The following is a 14,684-nucleotide window of genomic DNA, read 5'->3' on the forward strand; positions in this document are numbered from 1 at the left end:
ATACTATAGATAAAGTCACCGGTAACTTCGTCTCGATGTTGAAGCACCCGGTAAAACACTCCTTCCTGGTGGCGGAGAGATCCTCAAGTACATTGAAGGCATGTATGTATTCTCAGCTTCAAATTTTTTTCATAGTATATTTTACTGATAACTTTATCATTGTACAACTTTTATTAAAAACAATAATGATCTATAGCAGATACCTTTTTAATGGCGAAGTTAGGTCAGTAAAGGAACCATAACAATGAAGCAAACGGTAGTGTGAGAGAGAAAATTTAGGGTGCATAGGAAGCCAATGGTATAGTTGTGTTCCTCTTTATTTGGTTTATGGGAAAATTTCAATACAAGTTACTGGGAAAGGGCGCCAAAGGCATTAGACAACTAGCGTGTATTCAATAATTATTAATAATAAAATTATTATTATTTTTATTAAATTATGCTCACGATTTTAGATTTGAGACCGCCTCAAAGCTTCAAACATAACGTTGCTTATTAAACCAACGAGAAACATATAGGTTAGGGGCAGTTAATTACAACCTTTGTTATGTCATCGTCGTTTAATCTTGATTTTGACGTAGTGTCCTAAGTCACACATCTCTTTTGACAATTTTTTATTTATTTTTACTAAAATCACCGGTTTTACTTTTATTTCTTATCTTTTAGACTTAAATATGTTTTTAATTCATAATATATATTCATTTTTAGCATCTAATCACTAATAAATTTTTCTTTCAAATCAGATCCCTAATATTTGAATTTGAAAATAAGTTTTATCGTAAAATTATATGTCTAAATATGGTAGTGAATGTTGAACTTTAAAAGAACAACATGAGAGAAAAGTGGAAATGACATGAATGAAAATGTTAAGATAAATGTGTGATCATACAAGAAAAAGATAGAATACAAAATAATGTTATACCAAAGAAGATTAGTATAACACTCATTAAGTAAAATAAGAAAACAAAACAATTTAGGTGGTTTGAACGTGTATGAAGGACATAAGAGAAGAGAGTTATTTAACATAGTAGATTGCATGCTTTTTAGTTCATGAAAAAAGAGAATAGAGAAATCGAAAATGGCATTGGAGGAAATCATCAAGGGAGGCAAACTTAATACTATTCATGAAACTTTGATTTTTAATTGTGCTAAATGATGTCGTGTGATCCATATAACCGACATCACTTCATATTTTTAGAAACTTCTCCTTACAACTTTTTAAAATAATTCAAAATTTAATTTGTTTCAAATTCAAAATGTTATCCAAACATATTAATAGGAAAGAGAACTTAAATAAATGCACCTTAAAAACAATCACTGCACTTGCACAAATAAATTATAATAACTTATAATTGTCCAAGACACTTAATTTGTGAGCGATTTAAGAGGCAATTGTCTCTCCTTTCTTCTCATTTGGAGCCTTGTTTAACTTGTCTTAGTTTAATTTATAAAGTCTTAAATTTATAATTAGTTGTCTTATTTTGTAGATTTATCCTAGTGTTTTTATTCCTTTGTTCTATAAGTGGAGGTTGAAGTTAGAAAGAGGATTGGAACAAAAGCTTAAAGTGCCCAAGAAAATGCCTTAAAGATAGTCGCTAGGCAAATTATAGGCTAAGCTAAAATTGAGACAAGGAGCAAAAGATTTAAAGCCTGACTAAGCAATATTTGATGGCCAAGCATGACATGTCATTTCAAATTTATATACTCTAGTTAAGCTAAACAATCTGGTCAACTGAAATTTGTTACCAAAAATAAAAAATGTTATGATGTGTTTAAAGTGAATGCTTATCTTTTTACACATGATCTCTCATATTTTCTTTTGTATCGTTCCACAAAGTAGACACAAGCCCATTAGAGAGAAGTTTTCTCTTGGATTTTTTGTTCAGCTTCTTTCACCTTCCATGTATTTTTTAGGCCACCCATGAAAATGAGTAGCTAAATTCCTCCATTAGTAGGGTTGGATGTGATCAAACTCATACTCTCTTGTATCTTTTGATATTTTTATATCTACGTGTAGTGTATTGATGTTAATATTTATTTATTTACTTAATGCTTATTGTGAAATGATAAATTACGACATGTTTTTGAAACTTGATTGTTGTTGAAAAATACTTTAATAGTCTTAAATTGACGTAAAATATCTAAAAAATTTCGTGTCTAGAAATGAAACTTGATTCATTGATCAATTATCTTCGATCATTAGACTTAAAATTAGTTCCTTTATTAAGTTTTTAAGGAATCAAAATTTAATAAAACTAATAATTTTTTCACCTAAAAGATTAAGGTTAAGAAATCATTGGTTGACGGATTCTAACATTGATTTATAATGGGTATATTATATTATTTTAAATGATCATAAAATGACCATTTTAACTTGTTAATGCACTTGTTCTATTATTAACTTTCTTAAAATCACCTAATGTTTATATTTTTTTTTGTAATACTTATTAGTTTAAGTTAATATTTACATGAATTGATAATATCACATAAGTCTCTTAAAAAGCGATACTTAAATTTATCTACTGTATTACTTGCATGATTTAATTAGCTTGCCAAAGAGATAATAATGACAAAATACATTTGACCCAAAAGTGTAAATTACCAACACTATGACATAAAAATGTATGTACATACTTTTTGCTTCTTTTATGATTTATTCTAAAAATGGGAATGAAATTTTTATTTTGCCTGAAAAGAATGAAAGAGACAAACTCAAAACTATATGTTACAAAGTCTTATAGTAGAATTTTTAAGGATTTAAAGTTAATAAATCTCATAATATTCAACCTCACATTTTTATATTTTTTTATTGATCTTAATAAGTAAAATAATTTTTTAATGTTAAAAATTCAATTTGTTAACAAAAGTACTGTTACTATATTTTGAAAGCCACGTCAACGAGCTCTAATAATAAAAACTCGTAAGAACAAGTTTTATTTCTAACAACTCCTATAAAAATCACGGTTGAAAATGACCTACGAAAACGTAAATGATTAATCTTTTAAACATAATTGGACGCGAGGATTTTAGAGGAAGAGAAAAGAGAAGATAAAAAAGTAGTCTTATAATTTTTTTTTATTTTAATAATTTTCAAAATAAACAAAATAAAATAATATATCAACATATATAGTGAATATTCTAGTTTTATGCTATATATATATATATATATATATATATATATATATATATATATACTTTTCTTTCAAAACTTGTCTCCAAAACATATCCTAATTAAAATATTAATAAGTTTAATATAAAATTTTGTAATCCCTGTGAGTTCACAATAAATGTATCCGCAAATTGAATTAAAAGTTCATTAAATCAGATGATGATTTGGGTGACTAAGATAGTGTTTAATTTAAATATATCTAGGTACATTTGAGATGGTATTTTAAAAATTTATGTGAATTTTGCATCTCGATATTCTGTGTTAATTTAAATATTTTATCTTTTTTTATCTTAATTCATTCTTACACTTTTTTATTTCTTCAAACCAAACGAACCCTAACCATCTAAGCCACAGCCGGTAGTTATTTCATGTTTAACTTTAATATACTTTCACTTTTCATGTCTAGTCATTTTCTTTACATGATGTTTTCCCCTTTGGTATATTTTTTTAACAGTTGTGCTTGGATTAGACTTCTTATCTCTGTTTTAACTCTGAGTTTTATCTTTAACTATAGACAATTACTTGGTTTTTAGTGTACATATTTTTTATTTTTAAATTATTCTTTAATATATATAATTGTTTCTAGATGTAACTATTGTCATTTTTAAAATAAAAATTACTATCATTACTTTTTTTAATTTTTCTTTTTTAAAAATAAAAATAAAGACACTAAATACATCTTTTTCAACTAGTAATTATAAAGGACTTTCACCTTTTAGATGGCATGTCCATATTACCATATATCTTTTAAAAAACATTGCATTTTCTTTTTTTTTCTTTTTTTTTATATACCAAACAGTTGTTATACTGAAAAAATATTTTTGAGAAATAATTATTTACATTTTCTTATATTTTTATTTGATTAATATTCTATATGAATTATAAAAAAAATTATCAGTTGAAATAGAATTTTTTGTGATAATTTTTTAATATGTTTTCTTATTTTTATTTTTTGGGATAAAAATTAATTTTAATTTTATGTTTAAAATCGATGAGTATTTGTAGGTATATAATTCATTATTTATTAGAATTTAAATGTTTAATAATATCCAGAGGATAAAATTTTCCCTTTTAAGGGTCTTCTCCCTCCATTGAATAAGATTAAAAATTTATGAATATTTACTAATTTATTTTTGGTATCGGCACTGGTGAGTGGATTGACACCGTAAGCTGACACCATGACTCATGGGATAATTTTTTATACCGTATATAATTTTTTTTTTAATTTAACAGTTAGGTTATAATTATTCATTTTAATAATTTGTAATAAATTTCGTTATAAAAATAAACGAATAAAGGTGTAATTAAATAATCATTCCTTTGATATTTAAAAATATATGTAATCCATTACAAACATTCAATATATAATTATTTTAAAATATAATTTTCTAAGGTAATTTAACAAAATAATATTAGTGTATAAAAAATTAAAACATTCAATAGATGATTAAGTTTATTAAGTATATTAATTAATTGGGATTCCTTCCTGCTTGTATTAATAAATTTTTATATAAAAATACATATTATTTGATGATTAATTTTTCTAATTTGAATAAAATTATCATTAGTTTTTAAACTAAGAAAGTTTTAAGGCATACTAAAAAAATAATAATAAATACTAGTATTCGATGTGTGCATTGTATATATCTCCACAAAAACATCTTTTTTTCTGGTTCACAAAAGTACTTCTTTCTTTTAAAATTATATGTCTTTTAAAGTAATGTGTATTTTTAAGAAAATTATTAATTGCACAAATCAGTGAAATTACAATAATAGAAGTATTCTTTTAACAAAAAGTCCTCATTAAAAGAGTTTGAATATAGAATAAAATATATTTAAGTATTTCTACGTATAATTAGAGTAATAAATATTAAGATTCACAAAGAAAAAGATAAAAAAAATTACATCATCCATTAATCAAAATAATAGTAAATACAACTTTAAGTTTAAAGATAATTATTATAAAATTTTCGACTGAGTTTGCTGTAAATTTTTTTTTCAGTGGATTGTTGTAAACCATTTACTCAATTTATAATGTAATTTCATTGTAATTTTTGATAATTTTTTATGCATTGATTTGAAATTAATATCCTTAAAACATTAATATATTTTTAAAAAATAATTTTTTGTGTGTGAAAAAACAAATAACAACTGAAATAGGCAAAGACACGGTACACACATCCCGTACACCTACTATTAAATAATAATAATTATTATAATAATAATTATTATTATTTAAGTGTACGCTGATTTGTATTTTCACTTCCAGATTCAGATTTTCATTTTCTGTCAATCATTGAGTCCTCATTCGAACATTTCCGCAAACAATAATCAACTTCCTCAAACGCTACTCACGTTCGAATCTTCCGCCGCCATGGCGGCCGCCGGAGCATGCCTCTTCTCCGCCGCGCTCTTCCGCCGGCCGGCTGGAAAACCGAGCTCCAGCCGGATCTCGAGTACGACTCCTCGCCTCGCCGTGTCGGCGGATCGGGTTCCGGCGTCGACGGCGGCGGCGGAGAGCGGAGAAGGAAATGGTGCGGTGGTGAGAGAGAAGCGTAGGGAAGAGAAGAATGAGAAGGAGAAGGAGAATCGACGCATGCACGGTTGGAAGGAGTATTTGGAGCATTCGAAGGAGCTGATTGAACCGGACGGTGGACCGCCGCGGTGGTTTTCGCCGTTGGAGTGCGCTTCGCGATTGGATAATTCTCCTCTTCTGCTCTTTTTGCCGGGTCAGTATTTGTTTTATTTCTGTCATAATATTTACTATTTAGTATTTGCTTTTTATTTATTTACTCGTGTGTCAACCCTTTTGGTCATATACTCGTCGTTTTCTTTTAAATAGTTCATTCTGTCATGCGAGTATGCGACCGTGACCGCATTTGTTGTATCACTTGTATGTTTTTTTTTTTTTAAATTATACTGTTGTCATGAAGTTATTTATGTAAAAAATAATGATAAATTTTCGTGAAAAATCTTGAATATACCTAAGATGATAATATTTTTATTTCAACATTATTTATTTTCTTATATCATTTGGATGTCTTAAATTTTTATTTATATAACATTCTGAAGTTATTTTTTTAGAGTTTAAATAAAGTAGTATATAGTTTATATATTATCACCGTATTCAAATTTATATCACTAAATATATGACTCAAAGATCAACTAGTGTTATTTTAGCTCAACTAATGTTCTCAAATTCTAGTACTGAATATACAATAAAAAAATACATATATCTAGTTAAAACAAAAACTGTATGAAAATAATTAAAAAATTAATTTTAATAAAATTTTTGTAATAACTATTATAAAATTTAATAAACTCACCCACTTTCTTGATGCATAAAACTTTGTAATTAGATGATAGATAAAAATCACTTTACACTTAATGTGTTATTTTATTCAACAAAACAACCCCACTTTAATGTTGTCACTGCTCACAAGTCAGTGAAGTCACAACCGCATTGCCGAACTGAACGGAGCCTTGCATGGATACTGGATAGAGTTTCGTTATTTGAAAATCGAATAATTATGCATTAAGTATAAATTATCCGGTATATAATTATCTTTATTTTTTATTTAAAATATTTATTAATTTATACTGACACTCGGGGGATTAAATATTCTCAATTATTCTTTATGATAATATTCTCATTTAATATCAGAATATTCTCATATTTAAATAACGGAATGCCTTATTTGTTTTGGTTGACAATACAAAAATATTTAACTCAAAATTTAAAAATAGAAAATATAATATAAATGTCTATTAGGTTAAAGAAATATAATTTAACTTAATTATAACAAGGATATTAGTTTATTTTATTTAATAATTCACTTTAGCAAGTTATTATTATTTTTTCAGTAACATGCATCAAGCTACTTGTGTAGACGGATGCCTTTAACATTTCTGTCTAAGAAAAAAAAGATAAAGCGGATAAAAAATGTGAAATAATTATTAATGCTTACATGTTTATGTTACATTAAAATTGTTAAGTAGCATTTTAAATAGTATTTTTTTTGCGATTATCAAAATTTATTTTATATTGTTTCAAGTAACATTTATTAATTATTGCTTTAAATAAAGCAACGCAATACAATTAGTGATGTACGATCAAAAACCACTTTCCATTAAAAAGAATTTCTATAAAGATTGTGTAAGTTCAACATAGCCACTTTCAATTAGGGATATAAGCTTTTACTTTTCATGAGAGTGGCTGCTAATTCATTCCACTGTTTCATAACTTCATATGCGATCAAGGTAACGTGACTTTTTTTTTTTTTTTTTAAATAGGTAACGCGACTAAGACTTTAAAAGATGGGACAAAGAAAATTAATTTTTGAAAGTCATAAATATGTTGAAGGTTATGATATTGAACGAAGACAAACACTTTAATTAGGATTAGCTTCATAGTTTTTTCATAAATTAGTAACTGTAGTTTTTAAAATATAAAAACTTAGGACATCTCGTCCATGTCGTTTTGCCTACTCCAGTAGTTTGTCTTATTTCGTTTCTCTTTTTTTATTGGTTAAAGTCTTATGTTGCCTCTAACACTATTATAAAATTTACTGCAGTAACATTATTTCTTAGGTATATAGTATTTATATTTTTTGTTTGAAATAATAAGTGTAACAATGTCATTTGAAATGTATCTTACATTTTTCATTTATTTATATCATAAATAATTTGACCCTTAAATTATTCAACTTTGTTTTACATTGATCCCTATCAAAGAGAAAAAAAAGTCGAAAATGAATTTGCATAATATAAGAAGTTTGGGTTAATTTTTGTAATAAATAATATCATGATGTATTTTGTTTTATAAACTACAGTTACTAATTTATGAGAAAACTATGAAGCTATTTTTTTAAAAAAAATAGTTATTCTTTTCAAAAATTTATGTAATTATATATTTTAAATTTTAAAATATTACCAAAAACACAAACATTTGCCATATTTAAGTTAAAAATAAAATTATAAGAATTATTATAAAAAATTTCAGTCTCCCTCAAGTCTAATGAGTCAATAGTAACTTACTTTTTATTTTCAGTCTAAGCTTCTACTTCAAGTTGCTCTTAGAAATTAAAAGTCCTACTTTCATTTTATTATCTAGATTTATTTTCTTTTTCTTGAATTTTTAGGTCACAAACTCACAGGTTCTTTTTCAATTAATTAGTCTTTTTTCTAGCCTTTCAATTTGTTAGCTGGTATCTCTATCTCTATCTCTATCTCTTTGTTTGGGCAACTCACTAAGGTCAACTCAGTGGGAAGAAGGATTTGGATAATATGCACAGTGTTTAAGTTTGATTCTTATTGCCCCATTGCAAAATTAATCCCCTCTTTGTTTTGGCTTCAGTTATAAATATAAGCTTTGACACCATATTAGAATTTGAGTGGACATATATGTCTAAGAGTATGAGAGAATAAATTAGCAGGCGATCAGCACTTGTCCTTCATTTGAAGGTCACAATTGTCTTCATTTACTAAGTTTTTGTTTTTTAAATTTTGGCCTTATCTTTTTTTTTTTGTGGGCCATTCATTTTTTTTTTTACTTTCCTTTCTCTCTTAGTTTAATTTATTTGCACTTACGTTTTTATGGGTTTAATACTATTAGAATTTGTTTGTAAAAAGAAAAGCCATATTAGAATTTGCGTCATCCTTTGTAGAGTTTGGGAGAATAAGCTAGTAAGCTTTCAAATTAAGTTAGCATGTTAATCCAAAATTGCTGAATTCATGGTTCTCTTATTTATATGCTCTTTTATTTGTTTCCAACTCACTAATGTGAGGTTTGTTCTCCAAAAAGTATTTTTGATCGTTGGTCATCACTTTTTGAGACTTTTATACTGCTGTAATGCGTTCTGTACATTGTTGTTTCATCAGTCTGGTACGTCTTGTACCAGATTATGGTGTTTAATAAATTTCATTTTACTCGTTAAAAAAAAAACAATCTTTTTTTAGCTTGTAAAAAACAAATCTTTTAATTGATTTTTTTTAATTAGTTATTCAATTAATTAAATGGTCAAAATTAAATTTAAATTAACAATATTAATTTTTCATGCATGGTCGTATGCGGTCGATATTAAAAATGATTTAGTAGTCACATGACTACTTTAAAAAATTAAACCATATGTACCAATCAAATAAGATCTAATAGTTTATTATTATAATTCTTATTTTTCACAGTAAGAAGTGTTCTCATTTAACACATTTCCTATATATACAGTGAGAAGCTTTTCTATTATTCATGTCATGATTACAAACAAGGTTACTCATAAATTTGTGTGAATAACTTGCACTTCAAATTTTACAGGGATTGATGGCGTGGGACTTGGACTTATTTTACATCATCAGAAACTGGGAAGGTTTGTGTTCATTTAATTTTAAGGCCTAAGTGCACCCACCAAATTTTCATTTTAGGAATGCGCTTTTTAGGTGATGAGATGAATTTGAAAGGGTACCTTCTAGCTGGATGTTGCTCCTGTGTGATTAACTGATATGTGAGAAATTCTCTTTTTGTTTTTTGTTTTCTTGAATGAAGGATTTTTGATATATGGTGCTTGCATATTCCAGTCGCGGATCGAACATCATTTACAGGTACTGTTTTTCCCTTGTCCCTCATTATACTATTATTTCGTGCTCATATTGGACTCTCTGTCACTAACCATTAGTTTATTATGTTGTTTTTTAAAATGGTTAAGAGCATGTTTATTGTGTTAAAAATGGGATCGCATGTTTTTTCTTCGTTACATTTTCAGAAAATTGATGTCGTCTTTCTTCCAGCTTAATTTATTGTTCTGTATACTTCCCACTTGCAGACCTTGTGAAAATAGCTGAGAGAACAATAATGTCAGAACATCAACGCTCACCAAATAGACCCATATATCTTGTTGGAGAATCTTTAGGAGCATGCCTTGCGCTGGCTGTTGCAGCACTTAACCCTGATATTGATCTTGTACTAATTTTGGCGAACCCAGGTAACTTTTAGTGACGTAGATAAAATTTATTTTCCTGGATTTTATTGTTCCAGACAATTCAACACCATTAACATGACTGAAAGTAAGAGCTTAACTTTAGAGAATCACCAGTAACCATGATGAACTATGAATTATGAATTCACTGTTAAAAATGTGCACTGATCAGTAAAGTTTGGCAATTAATATTCTGACAAATGAAAGCCGTAAATGTTAGAGTAGGCCACATGCGAGTGAGTGGATGCAAGACAATGTCGATTGTCCTCCTAATTTGGTATACTTTTTCAAGAATACCATTGTCATTAATGCTCTCTCTCTCTCTCTCTTAGATGTATGCCCATATAACCTCTCTCTTATTTAATTAGCGGTATTATTGTTTAAAATAATTAATGTCAGGGACATAATGGATTGAGTTTTATAAAAAGAAACAATCACCACTTCAAAGTTGGGTCTTATAAATAGGAACGAAGATACATGAGGGTTTAAGTCTTGGATCATTTTGGTACAAACCCATCCAAGTGTGTCATCCTCCTCATAAGCTTGGAGTTAGCTTATTGATATTTTGATTGCAAGTGTGATAATTGATGCAACCAAACTTTAGCCTGGACACCAATGGCCGATGTTGCTTACGAATACTGTGGGGTTAGTGTTTTTAGAATGATGCCATTGATTGACATTTGAGAACAGTTTAGCGAACATGAGTTCCTTAGCTAGAGCTTTGACTGAAAATTCCTATATAATATTCAAGTTGATTTTCTGTAACTGGACATCAATTAAAGATGGACAAAAATACCTCATCTTATCTTTCTCACCCAATTTTGCAGCTACTTCATTCAGCAGGTCAAACTTGTTACTTCTAACACCATTATTGGAAGCATTGCCTGATCCACTCTCTCCGGGCCTGTCTAACATTCTCAGATCGACAGAAGGTTTGTGATCTTGTTTTTATGAACTGTGTTCTAAAGATTTGTGGCAGATGTGTTTTGAGTCTAAATTCTACCGTAAGATCTCTTTATGTCTTGAAATACTTTTGCATTGTTATGCAAGCAAAAAGAAACTGTGTGTGTTGGTTCAGCATATTTTAAGAAAATAATATCTTATTTTTGCAACTTCTTGAGAGAACTTTTTAAAAAATAAGCTATTATTCCCTCTGAGAAAAACTTTCCTAAACATGCACTATATAAGATATTCAGTCCTTTAAGTAAAGGGACTACTTTTCAAACACATAAACTAATGCTGGAGACCTAGTGAAAGACTCCATTTGTAGGTCGTTTGTATTACCAGACAGTTGTCTGTCTCAGCAGTGAGTAACTTTTGCATAGTTGTAGGTTTCTAGACGTTTTCAATGCTTCAAATCATAAGCATAATTCCGTGCTTATGTTCTTCTCTTTGAATCATTGATGAGAAATGTTCATCAATTTCATGTCATTTACATATAATTTCATATTATTTCCATTCATCTCTCATGGCATTTATGCTACATTGTTTTACGTCTTTTGATATTTTTGTGGATCTATCTCATTTTCTTCCTTTACCATATAAATGTTTCATCCCTTAGCTAGATCTTGTCTATGATTCTTTTTGTCATTTTTCCCCTTCTGCATTCCTTTCATGATATAATATTTAAATAGTGACTAGTGAAACAAGATTTTCCCATATTTTGTCACTTTTGCTTATTTTTAACTGAACATTTTTGAATCGTAGTTCTTTTCTTTAGTTATTAAAATATTAAATCAGCAAGTACTTAACTTCAATGTCATGAGGGACTTAAGCTAAGTTCTCTACTTCAAGATCCTTAAACACAGAATAATTTTTAGGAAAATATCATGTATTGTTCATATATCAAGGACCAATATACTGACTTTATCTTTTACCAAAGAAAATTGCATTCAACATTTCTTGTAACATTAGGTGAATCTCTGAGGATGGTGTTGGATAATGTGGTCCAAGGGCTTCCTCTACAAAATACAGCTGGAGAGCTAGTGAAGGATTTTACTGCTTTCTCATTGTCTCTGCCTGTAAGGTTCAATTATTGCTTTTGTTCAAAAAATAAAGAAACTCCTATTGGAAGAGCTGGTGTGACTTTTTCTTTATGCTTTGAATATGTGAAGCATTTTGTCTGAGAAGAAATGACAATGCATGGGGCATAGAAGAAACCTAAATTGAAAATTGGATAGCTTATTTTCTTTTCTTTCTTGTAACCAAAACTTCATAAAAAATGGAATATGTGGACTTTTGAAAAACGTAGATTGACATGACTGAATTTTCTTTACTTTGGCTTCTTGGTGTTAAGCTTGAGTTTGAACTTTCCCATCATTTACTTTCAACATTGAAAATCTACTTTTGATTGAACTCTCAGGTTCTTGCTGACATATTACCAAAAGAAACACTTGTGTGGAAACTAAAGATGCTTAAGTCAGCTTCGGCTTATGCCCATTCACGCCTTTATGCTATCAAAGCTCAGACTTTGATACTTTGCAGGTTCATTCTCTGACATTGTACATCTCATATCTGTCACAGACTCATAATATGAAATCTTGTGTACTTTGTTCACTTTTCACTAACTGCTGGAATTGAGGTACATCTTATAGTTAGGCTTCAATGTAGGGAATCTGTTGACTGAAGAAATCATGATCTATTAACCAGATTCTGATCAATTGCTATGGGTTAACTTGGCCAATAAATAAAAGCATAAATGATAAAAGTGATTGATTTTTATCTGAAAACAAGATTATATTACGATGAACATGAACCTTGTGGGATTTCCCATTCCTGACTGCAATTCCTTTCATCCAATTTGTGCATTTACTTAAATTGAGCAATGAATTCGCAGGGTGGATGGTAAATTAATCCCACCTAATATCGCATATAGATAGCATATTTTCAAGTGTATGAACTATGAAATGAAACTTACTTTGTCATTTTCCCTTCTAGTGGAAATGATCAGTTACTACCTAGTCAACAGGAAGGTGAAAGACTACTGGAGTTACTGCCTAAATCTAAATGCCAGCTTCGTAAATTTGATGACAGTGGCCATTTCCTATTCCTGGTACATATTTCTCCATTTCTACTTTTTTGCATGCATGTTTCTCCTGTGTTTGCATTCAGGCATGCATCATGATCCTTTTCATCTGATAGGAGTAAAAAGATATCAAATATCAGTTGGAAGTTCAAACCAACCCTAATATTGGTGCCTCTGTCCACTGCTAACAGGAAGACAGCATTGACCTGGTAACGATCATCAAAGGCACTTCATACTACCGCCGTGGCAAGTATCATGACTATGCATCAGATTTTATTGCACCAACAGTTGATGAAGCCAAAAACATAATAGAATCAAACAGGTAAAAATAACAGGATGAATTTGATCGTATAAATAAGCCATCAATTAAGAATAACAAGACAAGCGACTTCATGGTATATACTATAAAGATAATAGATTGCAAGGAGAGCTCAGCCTGCTGCTAGCCATGATGAGTTGCTTGATAAGTTGATGTTTCAATGACTATATATATCTTGCAATTTTTCTTTGTTTGTTTTTGATTAACAGATTGTAGTATAATCAAACTAATTATAAGATTGACACCTTTCACTTATAATACTTCCAGTTTGTTTAACCTTATTGCAAGTGCTGTAATGCTCTCAACTTTGGAGGATGGAACAATTGTAAAAGGCCTTGCTGGAATTCCTTCAGAGGGGCCTGTTTTGTTTGTTGGGTACCACATGCTACTGGGATTAGAAAAAATTCCCCTGGTTTCTCGAATTTTTTTGGAAAGAAATATCCTTGTTCGAGGGATAGCACATCCCATGATGTTTATGAGATCTAAAAATGGAAGATTACCAGATTTATCTTCTTTTGACAAATTCAGAGTTATGGGTGCTGCCCCTGTAGCACCAACTAACCTCTTCAAGCTCTTTTCATCTAAGTCTCATGTCCTATTGTATCCAGGAGGGATGCGTGAGGCTCTTCATAGGAAGGTAAATCCCAATAAGTAAACTCTTTCTATTGTAAGTGAGTTTCATCTTTCTCATTGACTCATGATTTTACATATTTGACTACTTCTAAGGTCTTTAACTTGTATATACCATCTTGGGCATTAATGCAATCAGTTGGGCTATAAATTTTGGAAAGAGCGTGCGAAACTTACGTGAGTTGAATGAATTATCAGATATCACTATTGTGTGTTTTAAATTTCATTTAAGAAATAAAAAACTAAAGAGAAAAGGGAAATTGCATGTAATGTTATAGGTTGTAGATATGCTGGTGAACAAGATCATTACTTTCCTCTTACAACAAGCAAGCCATGTTTATATAAACTATTGACCTTTAGTTTCTTCTTATTGGTTTCACTTGTTGCTTGACACTCCAAGATACTTAAACTTGTGGCTTGTAGTATTATAATCTCCAATTTCCCATTCTAAGCTATGATATATGCACTTCCTACTAAACTTATATTCCATATTCTCCATATTATTTATACTTTGAACAAAATCCATGTGCTTCCAATTGTTACTTTCCTTTATCATCATAAAATTACTCGAACTAG

At 29.2% G+C, this 14,684-nt stretch overlaps 1 protein-coding gene across 1 annotated transcript in view; it reads left to right on the forward strand.

Annotated features, from left to right (window-relative positions):
- Window positions 1–5,412: 5,412 nt before the first annotated feature.
- LOC100804077 (acyltransferase-like protein At3g26840, chloroplastic) overlaps window positions 5,413–14,684 on the forward strand; it is an 11,694-nt gene continuing 2,422 nt past the window's right edge. The window contains exons 1-10 of the mRNA XM_006598942.4: window positions 5,413–5,895; window positions 9,477–9,528; window positions 9,705–9,760; window positions 9,982–10,140; window positions 10,962–11,066; window positions 12,049–12,155; window positions 12,497–12,618; window positions 13,072–13,186; window positions 13,351–13,481; window positions 13,746–14,115. Coding sequence (XP_006599005.1) covers window positions 5,541–5,895; window positions 9,477–9,528; window positions 9,705–9,760; window positions 9,982–10,140; window positions 10,962–11,066; window positions 12,049–12,155; window positions 12,497–12,618; window positions 13,072–13,186; window positions 13,351–13,481; window positions 13,746–14,115 — 1,572 coding nt within the window. The 5' untranslated portion in view covers window positions 5,413–5,540. The remainder of the gene's footprint in view (window positions 5,896–9,476; window positions 9,529–9,704; window positions 9,761–9,981; window positions 10,141–10,961; window positions 11,067–12,048; window positions 12,156–12,496; window positions 12,619–13,071; window positions 13,187–13,350; window positions 13,482–13,745; window positions 14,116–14,684) is intronic.

Source organism: Glycine max, chromosome 16, assembly GCF_000004515.6.
Source record: "Glycine max cultivar Williams 82 chromosome 16, Glycine_max_v4.0, whole genome shotgun sequence".
NCBI classification, from domain to species: Eukaryota; Viridiplantae; Streptophyta; class Magnoliopsida; order Fabales; family Fabaceae; genus Glycine; species Glycine max.